Raw genomic sequence first — 17415 nt, 5'->3', positions numbered from 1 at the left:
TCAGATCAATTTTCATAGTTTTTAATTGAGCTTTTTTTGGTTTGTCATTTAAAAGAGCAATTTTTTCATATTTCAGTTTAGGGTAAAAATCGCAATCAGCATACTTTTAATTAGCTGATACCCAAGACTTTACTCGCGTGGACTTAGGTTTTTAAGATCTCATGGGAACTCTTTGATTTTCCGGGATAAAAAGTAGTTACTCTCCAAGTCTTTAACTATAACCATGGAAAAATTCACGTCAATCCGTTGCTCCGTTGCAACGTGATTGAAGGACAAACCAACAATAAATAAACTAACACACTTTTATATGGATAGTGATAGGCACTCATAGTAGGTACTAGGTACTTTTCCAACTTGATCTTGAACGTATCTGAATCGATATGTTCTCTAATTGTATCAATTTAGCTAACTTTTCCAATTAACAAGATGGAATGTTTTATATGTCGATAGGACTCTTCGTCAGTGGTTATGTGGATTGTGTTTTTCGTCCTTGATGCATATCTTTTTTTTTCCAAAATAATATTAGCCATGCTAATCATGACTAATACTCCCCTTTCCCCTCCAAATAAGCGTAAAGCTTGTGCCAGTAGTGGGTACGACAATAGTGCAACGCGTGGGGTTTGAAAACCGACCTTTCGGAATTCAGTCCGCTCCTCAACCGTTGAGCTATCGAGGTTAGTTTTTAAGTAGTTAAGTACAATTATTTCTTATGTCCTCGCAGGAACTTTCAGCAGCGGGCTCCCTGCGACTCGTTTGATGTCCTCTGTCCACTAATGGGCTATGTCCAGCCTTGAGGACTAAGACAAGTTTAACATAAACCTTTATGAGACTACTAGAATACTATCTCGTATATTTATTCAAAGTCATCAGACTGCCAGTTAACTTCACTGAACGCGAAATAGCTACCTTTTAGAAATAGCCTCTTTTAAATAGAACCAATTTTTATCTCGCCTATTATATCTCATAAGTTTCTGAACTTGTTAGTAGCTACAATGATAATAATCTTGAACGTAAGATAGATTAAGACCACAGTTATTTATATTAAATTGACAGAGGACGCAATTGGAACATTGTGTTTCATTATTCTTCGTGGAATGTGCAGGTCTGCATAAATTCTTAATCAATGATCCTATTTGCGTTCACGGCTGGATATACGAATGTATGAAAGTGAGTCACCAAACATAGGCACTTTTGCGCCTTTCTTATCTAGCTACTTCCCACCACCTAGGTAGGTACAACGGGCTGGAAGTCCCATGCTGCGCTTGTTGGTACGCGGTTTCCACTCCAGAACCAACCAAACCTGTACCTACCAAAAAATGAATTTAAATGAATTGTATTGGTCCATTGACCTCCCTCTGATAATAATTATGGGTACTTAGTATAAAATAAGATGATGGATTTTTTTCTGAATTATCCTTGTTATCAATTTTAGATCCTACATGGGATCGTGAGTTATTGTAAAAGATAGAACTATTCATCACAATCGACCCATCGTAATTTAATAAAGCTCGAAAAAAGTAAAGTAGTCCTAGAAAAAAAGTTCGGAAAGTGTTTTTATTATTTCTTCGGACAAAGTAAAGTGAGCATCAAAAAATTGGTCAAGTAAGAGTCGGACTCGTACACGAAGGGTTCCGAAACATCGTACGCGAAATAACACTTTTTAAGTTTTCTAAATTTTCATGGCAGTCATTGTTAATTTTTTAACATTTTTTGTTATATCGGCAATAGAAATACATATTTACGAGATACAGCCCAGTGACAGATAGACGGACGGACGGATGGACGGACAGTGGATGCTTAGCGTTTAGGGCTTAGCAGAGGGTCCCGTTGACACCCTTTAGGTACGGAACCCTAACAATCAAGTTCGAAAAGGGACCTTACATACTGAAAATGATTGCTATTCGATAAAAAAATACATAAAAAACTTCGCAGAGATGATTGATGAGTTCATGTAAATAATAAGTGTAATAAAATAAGAAGCAAGTACAGTTTGCCATAGAAATAGAGATTTTCAGAGCTACAGATACATCAGTAGGTATCTGAAACTGTCAACTGTTAAGTATCTTTTAACATTTAGCAGAACCAGAATTACCTGAGAAATCATTTTTGAAAATATATTGATGAATTTAATACAAACAAAAAATACGATTAATTTTTCAGGGAGCAACATTGGCAAACAATTATTACAAAAAATAAGCAGATAAACAACTCTTAATGAAAGGAAATTAAAGTAATATTTTCTTGAGGAAATGAAAGCTACGAGTCATTTTCCTTTCACTTCGTAGCGCTACGACTACGTGATTGTATACTTAATTTATACTTAACCCGATAAACAAAGCTATAATCGAAGTCAAAGTCAAAGTCATTAATTCAAACTGGGTACTATTTTACACTTTCTGATTGTCAAACTATGATGTAGAGGTGATAATCAATTACGTTAACTTAAAACTAAAGCTACGAAGGTTCCAAACGCACCCAGGTCTGAGAAGAGCCTACAACAAACTCAGCAAATAGCGTAATGATATGCTATTAACTATAACATTACCAAAATAAAAATAAAAACTCAATTTTCAATTAAGAACTATGTATACAGTTACAGGTACCATACAACACATACAATGTATTACAAACAGATATATAAAATACTATCGATAATATGGTATTCTTATCAACAAAAAAAATGTAAGTACAAAAGCACAGCTCACCTGAGTAATATATGCAGGGGTAGCGCGGCCCGCCCGCGCCGCTACGATTGCGCGTAGTGCCACCGGGATAGCAATAAATATGCGCGCACGCAAGCCTCGCACGCACTACATCTAGGCGGACAGGGATGCATAACCTTTTTTAGTTACCTTTACTTTTTGGCGGTCAAATATTATCGTCGACCGATAGACGACAACGCGCAACGGCTAAACATCTCTTGTTGGGATTTCCTCACTCCATGGTCTTGTGCCTCTTTTTCGGATTTGAGAAATTCCGAGTCTATTAGACTCCAAGACTTCGAGTAAACTATACTTACTCGGTATTTCTCCATTACTCGCTCAGTAACTCTGAGCCTTCTTAGCACATCAATAGCTAACGACCATGCTGTCTGAGTATAAAGCCAAACTTAAACTATCAAAAATATGCGAATGTTTTAGGGGTTTTCTTTCGCTGGGGCTGACGGTACACTAACTATAGTATGCCGTCATAAATCGAATAATCAAAATGCTTTGTCATGCAAGTTAAGCCATCGGTCCCAGTTTTATCGCTCCTTTCTTCTTCTCTCTGGGCTGATTTCCGCACTTAAGCGTTATGACGTATCACTACCATGTGACGATAATTACTACTGAAAACTACGCCTGGTTTAAAAGTAGTTCTCAATCTTATTTTTTTATCAATTACTTAGTAAGCTAACTCTTTTCAAAAAGCTGTCCCTGACTAATCAACGACAATATGCTACGACTTTAAATAAATCTAGAAGTGTAAATTAAAAATTTATAACAGCCCCGACAAGTGAAGGTACAGTAACTAGAAAAGAGCTGATAACTTTCAAACACCTGAACCGATTTTCTTGAATCACTCACTCTCGATCAAGCCACCTTTCAAAGAAAAAAACTAAATTAAAATAGGTTCATTAGTTTAGGAGCTTAGGTACGAGATAATAGAAAATGGGATTTTCGGATTAAATTTTCAGGAGCGAGCTCCTGAATTCGTTTACTGGTTCGTTTGTTTCTATCCCAGTGTTCAGCACCCCTGTCAAATAAATAGGTCGCGAACTAATGTGTATTTAGTGCGGTGCGATCAGTGGCCCGCGCACCAATTCCTAGACAAGAAACTTTTTAATGCAAGGGTCAAATGTAGCACGCGCTGAACTATTGGGATACGCACAGATCAATAAACCCACTGATTTTATTGATCAACATTTCCTTGAGGTGATTGGTCGAAAATTCTTTTGCATCCTTGACAGCCTCATAATGAGGAGCTTCTATAATAGAGCATAGTATAAAAATACTCGGTGTTGCGTCCATACATTCAAATTTGCTTGAATGAACTTAAAACCGTCTAATATTTCAGTAGGTACCTACCTACTTGCTTAATTCTGCTTGCAAATTTACACATTGACCAGGAGTTGCCATATTGGGCGAATGAGTACTGAAACCTTAAACAGCAGCGTTTACACGGCGTAATTTATTACAAACAAGTTATCAAGGGTGTCCCAAATAACAAACTAGATACTTTAGAATTCGATAGAATGAAAAACTAATTTGGTAAAACTTTTTACAAGATTTAAAGTTCTAAGCTCTAAATCTAACTGTAATAACTCGTGTAAAAAGTACCAGTCACGTAATATCTGGAGACTGTTCTGGGGCCTGGGCTATATTATCAGATCCTGTTTGTTAAAATGATGAAAATATTCTCAATAATGGGTCTCTCTACCAAATCAGTGCTCTATGCACATTCGCATAAAATTTAAATAGGTATATGGTAGGATATTGAGAGAAATGGGGTTTGTGACATAAATGTGTTTATTGCAGGTTATAATAACTTTATTAATATTATGACCACATTATCATGCAGTATGTACTTACCTACCTACTAAAGGATCCTGGATCAGTAGGTTTTCTTAGTAGGTCATAATAAGGTCGTAACACATGGATGTCACTACCACGGAAACCGTACACATTGGAGAACTCTCAGGCATGCAGGTTTCCACACGATATTTTCCTTCACCGTTAAAGCAAGTGATATTTACCTAATTGCTTAAAACGCACTTAACTCCGAGGCTTTCAGGAGGCTAAAATTCGAGGTGCGTGACCGGAATCGAACCCCCACCGATCCCCCGAGTAGAAGGCCGAAATTGTTAAGAAACCACTGGGCTATCACGGCTTGCGAATCGAATAAATGAAACTTATAGGTACAAAAGAAAACAATTACTATCCCTAAAACTAATTTGGGCGGCTAGTGGAAGCTTTCTTATTAATCGTCACAATTGAACCAATTTAATTAAAGGAAGCCTTCGGGTGACACCCCAACTTAATGTTCTACCAATTATTTCTAAGTGCCCAAATCTATGACCGAGCTAAAAATATAACAAAGGAGTAACAAAGCCTGACCTCAAACCCTTACACTGATGGACATATTTCCATCTCGCGTTATGTGTTCAAAGCTTTAGCTATTTCTCTGTAGCAAAAAGGCATCGAGCCGGAAAATATAGCTAGCTACAAGAAATTTGGGAGAATAAATCCGCTATTTCCGAAGACTGATACAATCTCTGATTGTTTCCGATTGACTGAGGTTCCTCCGACATCAATGGCTGACACTTTTCCGATATTATTATCTAAGTACAAATGACATAGTTCAAAAACTAAAACCCGACTAGGTATAGGTATACCTACTTACTTCTCTTGAAAATACCATGGATGAACGATTCATATTTTCTGTGTACGTGATAAGTTATATTTTTTTTTAAAGATTATTAGCCATGCTAAAGCCCCTTTCCCCTCCAACTAAGCGCAAAGCTGGTGGGGTTTGAACCGCTGACCCTTCGGAATTCGGTCGGCTTCTCAACAGTTGAGTTATTGAGGCTCTAATACGAGTGTTTTCGGAAACTATGGGCAATGCATTTCATTTTAGTGCAAAGTCGATACATTTTATATATAATGTAACAAACTTAATATTACATAATATGAGACTTTCGACTTAGTACTGTAAACCAATATCAATAATTGCGACAACGCAATTGCAAGTTTCGCAATACAGTCACATTTCTATTTGGTATTTTCGGCAACGATTAAAATTATTCACCTAAAAGGTGTCACGATTTCAATATTAAGCGTCAAGCCTCTATTTTTAATTCCTCGCGCGCCTCCGATGAAGAAAAAGAATCAAGGTTCCTTGGAAAAATATCTCCAAAATTTAAATTAAGTATAACGTTACGGAGTTATCACCCATTTTGGCTATCATGAAGTATAACAATTTTAGGGCGGGTTTGATTCGCCTCACGAGCATTCGCCACCTTTACCTACCAATTATTACAATCCGTTCTTTAAAACAAAAGTGAATAGGCATCCTCTTCATAATACCCTAAACCCGTTCCATCTTAGGCCACATCATCCCTTTCCATCAGGTGTGCTTGTGGTCAAGCGATTGCCTATAATGAATTTTAAAAAACTTGACACAGTTAAAGCGTTGACAGCGTTATATCACTAGCATAAATCTTCTTTCTCTATTTAACTGAAACTTAAGTCGAAGCAAGGTATAAGGGAGGCTCTAATAGATCATAGAATTAGAGTCATCTTCATAAATGGGTCAGTACTCAGTACCTATATTGTCCCATCTCAAAATTTCATCTTACACGTGTTTAAAAAATTGAAATTTGATCGTGGATGACATTAACCCAAATATAAAGTGGCCTGTCCTTCGAAGGGCATCAATTGCCTCGGATGCCAGTGAACTAATTCAGCTACTTGCAGCGTTCAGGCGATTGATATGTGCATGACATCATTATGCGGTCATCTGATTTGAACTGTCTCCTGAAATTGTGTTGATATTAATATAGTAGGTACTGATAATGCTTACAAAGTAACACGATGTAATAATGGTTGTATCATTGCGTCGTATTCCTCATGAATTCCACTATAACGTGAAAAAGCTTACAAGAGACCAGTTAAGTGGTGAGTATCCTTTGGTTGAGATGATTTTGAACCCAGTTTTTCTTTTATCGACTCACATTGATTCGCAAGACTCAAGGTTCGTAAGACTTATAAGCAAAGCTTATTTCATCCATATTAATATTATAAATGCGAAAGTGTCTGCTAGCTTTTTTTTTTGCTAGCTTATATCCCGGGGATGGACATAATCTACTTTTTGTCCCGGAAAATCAAAGAGTTTCCACAGGATTTGTAAAAAACTTATTTCGTGGGCACCATTAGCATATTTTTCGGTAAATTATTATTTATTCAAGTTATCTAAAAGCCTACGACTAAGTATGTTCATGCAAAAATTTTGACGGCAATAAATGTCCAAAACTAACTCCAAAGGTCGATTTAGCGTTTTATATAGTCCGATGCGGCTGAATCGTGCAGCTGCCTAACACGCACACTGGTGTCTTTAATATTATCCAATTTTTTTCTTGCGACTTTTTAATAGCGCCTTCCATAAGGATCCCTAAAAATTGTTGACTTAATCATACACACTTGTATGTTGCAAATCGCCTGCTATTACACGTTCTAAAAGGAATACAATAGGCTTCGCTAGTGGAATATAAACAAGCTACGTACAGAACATCCCTTGTCCGCTCAGTACCACTCATCAGTACTAGCGCGAAAGCCTTTCGGGAAAGTTGTTCTAAGGGCTTTAAGAAAAACCTCGTTACTTATTCCTATAAAAAACTACAATCAAATAAATGAACGGTCATAAGCAGAGCTAATATTTTAAGAAATTACATTATACGTCCCGATTCACGAACATTTTTTTTGTACTTAAATTATTTATTTTTATGTGTACTGACTGGATTTGGGCGGTAAATTCACTCGCTAAGTAGTAATTCTATATCGAACAAATTAGATTATTAAAATATATTAATAATTTTATTATTAGTAGGTAGTTATTATTATATTAACAGGCATGCTATTTTTAACTCGATGAATTTTTACTGTAATTGAGACGTTGTTTTCGTTTTACGGGAGTGATCTAAATTAAGAAGCCAAAATGTATGGAATGTTATTAGAGAGTGTTCAGCATTTCATAATGGTAAGATTTAAAAAAAAAATGCATCATTATTTATTACTAGTGGATTTCGGTTTTTAGGATTCCGTACCTCAGAAGGAAAACGGAACCCTTATAGGATCACTTTGTTGTCTGTCTATCTGTCTGTCAAGAAACCTTCTTAGTTAAGTACTTCCCGTTGACCTAGAATCATGAAATTTGGCAGGTAGGTAGGTCTTATAGCACAAATACAGGAATAAATCTGAAAATCGCGAATTCGTGGTCACATCATTTAAAAAAAAATTAAGACAGACAGAGAACAAAGTGATCCTATACGGGTCCCTTTTTACCTTTTGAGGTACGGAACCCTAAAAATCAGCCCTCTGAATAGAACAACAAACTTTTAAATTAAAAGTTTAACAATTGTTTATTCCCTGAAGAGGGTAACTAATCGTTTTAGCGTGGTGTAGATTAATGAAACTACGTGACATAATCGTTTTAGCATGGTGTAGATTAATGAAACTACGTGACATAGAATAATTAAAATCACTTAAATGCTAAATTATTCTATTCTCTCTGTAAATAAACTCCATCAGTAAACTATGTTTCCTACGTTTGATTTTTTACCCACTTCTAATTTAAATAATCGTCTTAGGTAGGTACATGAAATTAGTGAATTTGAATTTAGTCTTTTTTTGCATGTGGAAATCGTCGAAAAACATTTTTTTTTGCCATACTTATAATTTTTAGTAACTTATCGACAGATTGATAGATTGAATATTGAAACTGGTAATTTATTATATTTCTTCGATGATTTTTAATATGATGATATTTTTCAGATGGAATGCGGGGAAGAAATTTGGGAAACGATAGAGCGAGAAGCGGGTGCCAGAAACACTGTATTTATGACCAGACAGGTGACTCTTATAATAGTTGGACTTTTATTATGTACTAGGTGAATCCCGCGGGAACTCTTAAATTTCCGGGATAAAAAGTAGCCTATGTGTTAATCCAGGGTATAATCTATCTCCATTCCAAATTTCAGCGGAATCCGTTCAGTCGTTTTTGCGTGATTGAGTAGCAAACATCCAAACATCCAAACTTTCACATTTTTATATTATATTAGGATTTTTCTCACGAGACGATTTGCGTCATTTTCCGACCTTTTGTGTCTATACGATACATTTACGCACAATTAACGTTAACCTGGGTTTTTATTCTAAGACGTTAACTTCAAAAGTTAACGTCTTAGTATTTATTGTTTCGATACAAGTTAGCCTTTGACTGCGCTCTCACGTGGTGGCTGGTAGTGGTGGTGGCCACGACCGAAGCCTTCCAGCCCCCTTCCACCAGACTAATCAGAGATTATTTAGAAATTGGAAATTTCCTAATTTCCCCCTGCCGGGATTTGAAGAGGGACCTTCCCCACACTGCTCACGGGAGGTCAGAGAGGAGTTACTCAAGAGTTTCAGGTCAATTCGATTGAAATTTCAGTCGGATTACAGTTTACCGCAAGATATTGCGTAGAAACTACACTGAATAAATAATAATCTGCAGAGATTTCAAATTATAAGCAAATGAGATAGAGTAATAAATATTCTGGCTAAAGCTATTTATTTTCTCTGATTGTGATCATTCTATTGTTTGGCCGATGTTATTATTCAACATAATTAAGTACTTAACTTTATCTTGAAGAAATAAAGCGTTTTCTACAATGAATAAATATTGAATTACTTAATCAAAAAACTTATTATTTTACGAGAAGTTCTCTGACAGTAACAAGTAGGTATTGAGTAGGTATAATACTTATATTGAGTTACATTCTTATTATTTTAGCAATATCCGGATACGCTTATGTTCCGATTGGCATCTGCATTGACCCGATTGCTGGCGATGGATACCACAAATGCAACTGCCTCCATACCAAGCAGTCCCGTTCCAAGGAAACCTTCTATAAAGTCGAAACCGACATGGAGGAGCTCCTCAGTCCACGGCGATAACAGAAGCCAGAACTTCAAGTGTCCCTTTACAGCCACTAATGCTTTAACAGCAGTTACGAAGAAGGAGATTGATGCCTACAACTCCTCAGAAGAAATACGTTCACCGACGCTCAGTACTGTCTCCATTGAAAAAATTAAAGAAGACGAATTGACTGCAACATGTCCTAGAGATAGAAGAAGTTTAGGGATACATTTGGAGCGTATAAAAGACAGGAAAATGTCTGCGGATGATATCATACCAGAGACAGATAACGTGGAAAGTACTAATAAACCTGACAGTGCTAACGAAGCTAAATGTGCTAAAGAACCTGAATGTCCGAGTACTTCAACTCAAAGAAGGAGTTCTTTGAAGCCAGCTCTACGAAAAACGAGTTGCACAGTTGCTTTGGAAGTATATCAACGTCGAGGGTCTGGTAATGTCCGGCCGAGGTTAAACAGTCTTACCACGCTTAGCACAGTGAATGCCGAGAAGCTAAGCGCGTTGAGAGAGAAATTCAGCACGCCTGAAAAGGTCATGCATTTTTTCGGTAGATGCTTTGTCAAGTTCTTTTCTAATTACGGGTAAGTTTAACTTCATAAATTAAGCAATAATAATAATTATTATTATTTCTCTTTGGCTTTTATACATATATATCTATTTTGTAACCGGGCGTGAGAGTAAGTTATATAGATAATAATAATTAAGCAATAATAACAGCAAATTGCGAATTCCAGAAAATAATTTGCAAGTTAGGTACTTTGCATTTTACACCGATAAAATAACTTTGTATGCTAAACAGTAATAGGCGATAGAATAGATACTTACTTATTTACATAAATTTTTTTACTCAAGTAAACTTTTACAAGTGCAAATAACTAATCAATGCAAAATCCTCATCACATGGATTTTCTTTTTCTGTGGACTAATTTTTCTTCATCTCTTTCGTCTCTCTTATTGCTTCTAGAGGTTTTTTTTTAATGATTGTATTTCTTAATCAGTTACGACACAATGATCCGTGCAACAGGCAGATATTTCTGCACGTTCCTGCAATCAGTTGACAGCATACACCAGCGAATGCGTTTCACGTTCCCTCGCATGCGTTCACCAAGTATGCAGTTGACTCGCGCGCACATTCATGGCGCAGAGCTAGTGTACAGCAGTGGAAGGGCAGGCTTCACTCATTATCTGATGGGTAAGATTTGTACGTGAAGACTGTGGGGCCATAAAGTGTGCAAAATATAAACTTACAAGATAGGAACGTGCGTGGAACGTTTGCTTGCGTCATTCTGTTGACCAAAAGTTTGGCTTTGAGCAAGGAAAGCCTCTTTTTATGATGCTTTCTTTGTTCCATTCCACGCCAGCATGCCCAGCATGCTTATTTTGTGTGCATTTTAATGTCTGTTGCATGCCTTATTTCTATACAGTTCAGAACCTATAAAGCTGTCCAGGTCCTCCTATAATAAAGTAACTTAATGGAATTAAATTCATTGAAATAAGTCGAAACGTGAACAATGTATAAAATTTAATTGAGCTAAAGTTCAAATGTGGTAGAGATAACGATGATGAATATTCAAACGAGAATATTCACCACATAGGATCAACAAAAGTTTAGAACAAAAATGCAAACCTAAAGCAAATGACGGAAGCAAAAATAATTTTCAGAGAACTTTTTGCCAATAAACAATAGATAGGTACCTACTACCTAAAGATATTTATCTATGTACAGATATTTTCTGATCTTTCTATAGGTCAGTTGTACGAGATCGCGGAAGACATCTTTTCGTTAAAGCTAAAAGTGACCATAGTCAAGGAAAGCATGGAGGGTGCCTACTATGTCGCGGTTTTGAGACTGGAATTCGACAATAGCGATTATGTAAGTAGAATAGGGAAATATCATTAGAGCTCCCAACTCTTACCTTTGTAGAGCCTTCTAAAACTTCTACTATATGGAAGACGTAAAAAAATCGGCCAAGTGCGAGTCGGACTTGCACACGAAGGGTTCCGTACCATCATACAAGAAAAAACAATTTTGATTTTTTAATTTTCCTATGAGCTATTTTGCTATTTTTATTATTTGTTATAGCGGCAATAAAAATACGCATTCTGTGAAAATTTCAACTATCGACATATTACGGATCACGAGATACAGCCCACTGACAGACAGACGGACGGATGGACAGCGGAGGCTTAGTAAATAGGGTCCCGTTAGCAATCGTCGGGTACGGAACCATAAAATAAAAACTTTTGTATACTTATTGTGATGTTAAAATAAAGACATTTTGCTTTTAAATATCATAAGCGAAGATATATTCTGTACACAAAGTACAACGTACAACTAATTTAATGTTTTAATGCTATGACTAACGACGTCTGTACCGCACTCTGTAATAGTTAAAGGATTTTAATGAATAAATGGATATTAAAATCTGTTTGTGGAAAATGGTAGGTATATCTATTTTGAATCCAGGTCATAATTTTATTGTAGCCTTCACCATACCCCTAGGAAATTTGAGTGTGGGCGTTTTATTGGTTGTTCGATATCAATCTTAATTGCTCATCTTTTGTTCCAACGTATTTACTTAGCTTTTCCTATTTTCCCCTCTTTTGAATGGCTTTCATTGCACAAACTTACGAACTTAATCTCTTTATATTAATATTGGTATAGACTATAGACTTAATGCCCTTATTCTACTTGGCTGCTTAAAACGCACATACCTCGCTTACTAAAAAAGTATGTGCGATATTTTAGAGATTGACGTCTTAAATACCACTAGGCTTTCACCACTATAATATGATAACATTTAGGTAGGAAATAGTATCAGAACCAAATATACATTTACTACAGTAAACCTTAGTAGGTACCTAACCAAAATCTCTTTATGGATAGAAATAACACATTTTCCTCGTCGTTCCACTGAGATGAAATATTGTTATTCTTATAAGGCTTAACCATAAAAGTGTAACCTTGCACCGACTGTATTGTTTGAATTTATCGATGTCATCAAGAAGGGTTTAGAGCCGTTCCGATCAATAATAATATTGAGAGACCACACAGCTAACTACTTGTCTACTAAAATATGTTGAATTTATAAAAACTTATTTAAAATCAAAGTTTTTTTTAATATTGTAGGTAAGGTGGAAGCAACGGGTCTGCCCGCGAAATTCAAATTTTACTTGGTTAATCGCAATTTGAATTCCGCAGACGGATAGATGGACGGACTGATGGACGAACGAACAGCGAAATCTTAGTAATGAGATCCCATTGGCACCCCTCGCGTACGGAACCCTGAAAAGGATTGAAACTTGATGTCATGTATAGAAACTCCAAGCCCATAGTTCATAGTTCTCTCCATTCCCCACATTGCTATAAAAGTTAATATCACTGAATATCTCCAGGTACAATCCCTGATGGCTCGCAAATCACTGCCCTGCCTCTTGCCAGCAGTACCAGCTTCACTTCTGTTACAACTATTCCCGTTCGGCGTTCTACTTGACAGGAAAATGAGAGTTCTGATGGCTGGCGATAAGGTAACTCGTTCCCACTTGCCGCTTCTCTCGCAACGAGCTCAACATATCGACCGGCCCTGTTTGTGTGGTCTTCTGAGCGAATAAGTATATCCACCTCCACGACTTTCGGTCTGTGTGTGTTTCGATGTGTAAAAAAATGTTCTCCAATGCCCTCCGCGCTGGCATATAACGGACCCTTATACCTACTACCAGGTTGTTATTGTGGTTGAGTTATTTGTGGGCGGTTTATGATCTCCCGGGTTCGAGTCCCGTATAAGGACATACAAAAAGTTATTAGAGTTTATGTCAATAAATACTGAGTACAAGCAGTTAGGAAGTTGGTGGTACGTTACACGCCCAGTCCTTGCAGGGCTCTGCTTTTCGGACTTGTCCTTTGAACTTTCTGTCTGAGAGTGAGGGAAAAGAGAGTGAGTGTATTTGGCTAGTCTCAGTCTTCGTTAAGATTGGCTGGTTTGACTGCAATTCGGTCATTCGGTAAATTTTTTGGTCTGAAATGTTAGGTGCTTCCAACAAAACTTATTTTGTGCTCTTTTCAGCTGATGGAAGCATGGGGTGGTCCCTACAACCGGATCGCAAAATCATCAATCAACGAGATTCTCCGATTGAGGAAACCCAAAGTCTCTTTTACTTGGGATAAGGTAATATCCAGAGATACCTTGGGTCTAGACATTTTCTTTAATTCGCTAACATAGAGCAATCAAATTTTTATTAGGTTTTAACGATCATATTGTTTGGTAGGTCTAAAATTATTATTTTTATTTGGTTGCCTGGAAGAGATCGCTAGGTGGCGATAAGGCCGCCAAATTGTATCTATATTTTGTTGAGCTTTGTATGTGTTTCTCTGTACTAATTTTGTGGTGTACAATAAAAGTATATTCATTCATTCATTCATTCATTCATTTTTCATTATAACTATAAAACTGACGTGGTGGTGATACCTATAATATATTTTCGTCAACTTAAAACTAAAGCTACGAGGATTTTAAACGCAGCCTGCGCCTGGTCAGAGAAGAAGCTAGCCCTCAATAGACTCCACCGAGCACGGAGCTCAGCACCATGTTGCTTTTTTTGTTAGAATTGTCATGCACAAACCTTGCGCTCCTTTAAGGTGGCATTTACCATTTGATTTCCAGGTGGTGTGCATGCAGACAGTGGTGTTCGAGTTGGAGCTGATGCGGTGGCGCGCGCGCTGCGTGAGTGACTCTCGGCGAGGCTCCCAAGGCGCCAGGGCTATCCTGCTTAAAGGACCTATCTACTTCCTCGAGGAGATTGACGCTCTCGCCTTTTTGTGTAGCCCTATGTAAGATTAGAGTATTAACAGTAACCGTGATGAACTGTATAAGCAGTCACGGGCAGCTTGAGAATTTGATTCTTGGGGAAAACCCCAAAGAAGGATAACAGCTTAATTTCAGATATTTGCATGATAGATGCTTCGTAATGGCTTAAATAGTACGGGTGCTTTCTTCTTTGCAGCTTTAACGACCTCGATGAACTTCGTCAAGCTGGCTTATACTTAGCTGATATGAACGGGCATGGTCTTTCCAAGGAGATGCTGCTGCAAGGTTGGCAGCATCTATCACGTTTGGAACTGCTGTTCGACAAAGCAGAAACAAGGAGTCTTTCGTTGGAGAAATCGTGTAGACTCTTGGACGAGTGGAAGAAGAAGGGGGACCAGCTCTTATACTCCATGATACCAAGAGAAATTGCTACCCAGTTGCGCGCAGGAAAAAGCACGACCGCAGAATGTTGGCAACAGGTAGGTATTTTTAATGATACCCAAAAATTCTGCAATATTTTTGTCGTTAAGTCTGGTGCTAGGACATGAATAATTGATAAACGAAGCATTTATCATCATCTTCGTCAACCGATATGAGAACTGTGCCTAGCTACAAAAAAATGGTTCTTATGTTTCTAAAAGTGTTCCAACTGTTACTTACAGAAATTCGACTGCGTGACCGTCATGTTCTGTGGCATCCCACTGATGGAGACGGCGACCCGCGCTGACGTGATGCAGACTGTGAGCTACATGAACGACGTGTATTCCAGGATCGACCGCCTGCTCGACAGCCATCGCGTTTATAAGGTTGGCTACATTATATTGACAGAACATGTACATCAGAAAAGATTTAGGCACGCGCTGGAAGGCACCGTGCCAATACATAAATATTAGCTAGACCCTAGACTGTGCCAGGAGTGAGCAATACAATAGTGCAACGGCCGCGACCTTTCGGAATTCAGTCCGCTTCTCAACCGTTGAGCTATCGAGGCTCACCTTATAGAAAGTATACTATGTTTACAGGTGGAGACAGTAGGCACAGTGTACATGGTGGTGTCTGGTGCTCCGGAGAAGACGCGCGCCCACGCAAAGGAGGCGGCCAGCGCTGCGCTCGCGGTGTCGTGCGCTCTCCCCATGCTTACCATCGGTATGACCGCAACCTAAATATATACACTGAGATGACGCCCTTGATGTTTACGGACGAGCCGACATTACTTTCGTGACATCTGTATAATTACCCGGGCGATTGATCCACTCCTAAGCAAAATTATTAAAGTATCTTGTGCATGCTGTGCTGACTACCTATACTTACCTATGTTGGTCGATCCTTCCTTCGTCTCGCCCCTGTTGTCCTGCAAGATTGCTTTGTCGTAACTTCTCTATTCTGTCTTTCTGTAGTCTGTCTTCTCGCAGTCTGTCTGTGAACCAACCTCTTCAAGCTGTGGTATGACTTAGAAACACCATTGAATTTAAAGTCAGCGCCGAACCAACCTTAGAAATTGTACGTACCTAGGTAGGTATTAAAAAGAACAGAACTGAATTATAAAAGAGAGAAGAACGATTGACTACGCTTGAAAGAATTACCGTGGAATTGCCGATATTTTTGGCTCTTATGACACCTCACTCCAGACAACAAAGTAGGTTGATGCAGCTATTTTGCAGTCGAGCAGCAGATTCTATTAAGAACTTGAGAAGAGAGGGCAAAAACAGCAATTACGACATTCGCATATCTAATTATAAGCAGATATTTAATGTGCCAAATCATTTATTAAATTCTTATTCTTTAGGAGTCCACTCGGGCCCCTGCCAAGCCGCCGTGCTGGGTTTCCGTCAACCCCGCTACTGCCTGGTTGGGGACACCGTCAACACTGCAAGCAGAATGCAGACTACGAGCGAGGTATAATACCACAGAACTCTTAAGAAGGCACTCCTAAATCTGTGTCTAATACCTATCATTCGCCTCGTCTTCAGAGGGTACTAGAAGTTTGGCACCACTTGTATTAACTTCATCTTTGTTTTTCAGCCTGGCCGTATCCAGATTTCAGCTCAGACAAAATCTGAACTACCACAAGGGAAATTCAGACTAAGGCGAAGAGGTCTCATCAAAGTTAAGGTAGGCACTTAGTTTTAATGTCTTAACTTAAAAAGTAGCTTATGTGTTAATCCAGGATATAATCTATCTCCATTCCAAACAGCCAAATCCGTCTAGTACTTTTTGAAGGAGTAACAAACACACACATACACACACAAATTTTCGCCTTTATAATATTAGTGTGATAAATTGCTCTGGGTCTAGTGGGAGGCTTTCGTCGGGGCTAGTTTCTACCGGATCAATTGCGACTCAGCATTTCTTCTTTGGTTTCAGGGCAAAGGCATGATGGAGACGTTTTGGCTGGAAGGTGAAATCGAAGAGGACGATCCTGAAGAAGCCTTGCAGTTGTTCTCTACGCTATGTGGTGACAATTAGGAAATAGCTTCGACGATGAATTCCCGGATTTTTATGTCAACTGTCACATTTCCACTATCGCATCGGTGCCATACCTAGGTACCTCACGATGGACTAAGGCCCGCAAGGGCCAGACCTCTACACGGTGAAAATTTAGTGGTTTTGGAGCCGTGGCGAAGTGAATTGCCTCTTGATAGTATTGCTTAAGGGTTGTTCATATTGCCCTGGCTCTAAAACCACTACATTTTCACCGTGTAAGTATAAATTCTTAAAGTTTAAGGTGTCTGGCTGGGGTTTTTTTTTCTCTCTCGTCTGGCTTTACAAAGATTAGCCAATGTCAAGTTTGTAGTTATTTACAAGTTAGTATATACCTTATACTGTATACATAGAATAAAACCACCAAAATATAATACCAAATAATAATAATTTAATATCAACAAGCGAATTAAATTCGTATTTTGTTTTTAATATAACTGTATTTTTATCTACAATAATA

The 17415-nt window shown here is 38.0% G+C and overlaps 1 protein-coding gene across 3 annotated transcripts; it reads left to right on the top strand.

Moving 5' to 3' along the window:
- Window positions 1–7300: 7300 nt before the first annotated feature.
- LOC123869191 (soluble guanylate cyclase 89Db-like) lies at window positions 7301–17054 on the top strand. 3 transcript variants are annotated; one of them, XM_045911991.1, is made up of 15 exons: window positions 7301–7394; window positions 7585–7734; window positions 8529–8606; window positions 9526–10250; window positions 10668–10861; window positions 11418–11542; window positions 13066–13197; window positions 13734–13835; window positions 14331–14497; window positions 14671–14953; window positions 15137–15280; window positions 15497–15620; window positions 16261–16370; window positions 16497–16586; window positions 16839–17054. In XM_045911991.1, the coding sequence occupies exons 2-15, from the start codon at window positions 7693–7695 to the stop codon at window positions 16938–16940; spliced, it is 2418 nt and encodes an 805-aa protein (XP_045767947.1). In that variant the 5' UTR covers window positions 7301–7394; window positions 7585–7692; the 3' UTR covers window positions 16941–17054. The 3 variants fall into 3 exon arrangements, with proteins under 3 accessions (XP_045767947.1, XP_045767948.1, XP_045767946.1); XM_045911992.1 differs by having other exon boundaries at window positions 7582–7734; XM_045911990.1 differs by having other exon boundaries at window positions 7301–7409; window positions 7640–7734.
- Window positions 17055–17415: the final 361 nt, after the last annotated feature.

Source organism: Maniola jurtina, chromosome 10 (assembly GCF_905333055.1).
Source record: "Maniola jurtina chromosome 10, ilManJurt1.1, whole genome shotgun sequence".
Lineage (NCBI taxonomy): Eukaryota > Metazoa > Arthropoda > Insecta > Lepidoptera > Nymphalidae > Maniola > Maniola jurtina.
This window is presented reverse-complemented; position numbering and strand designations above follow the sequence as displayed.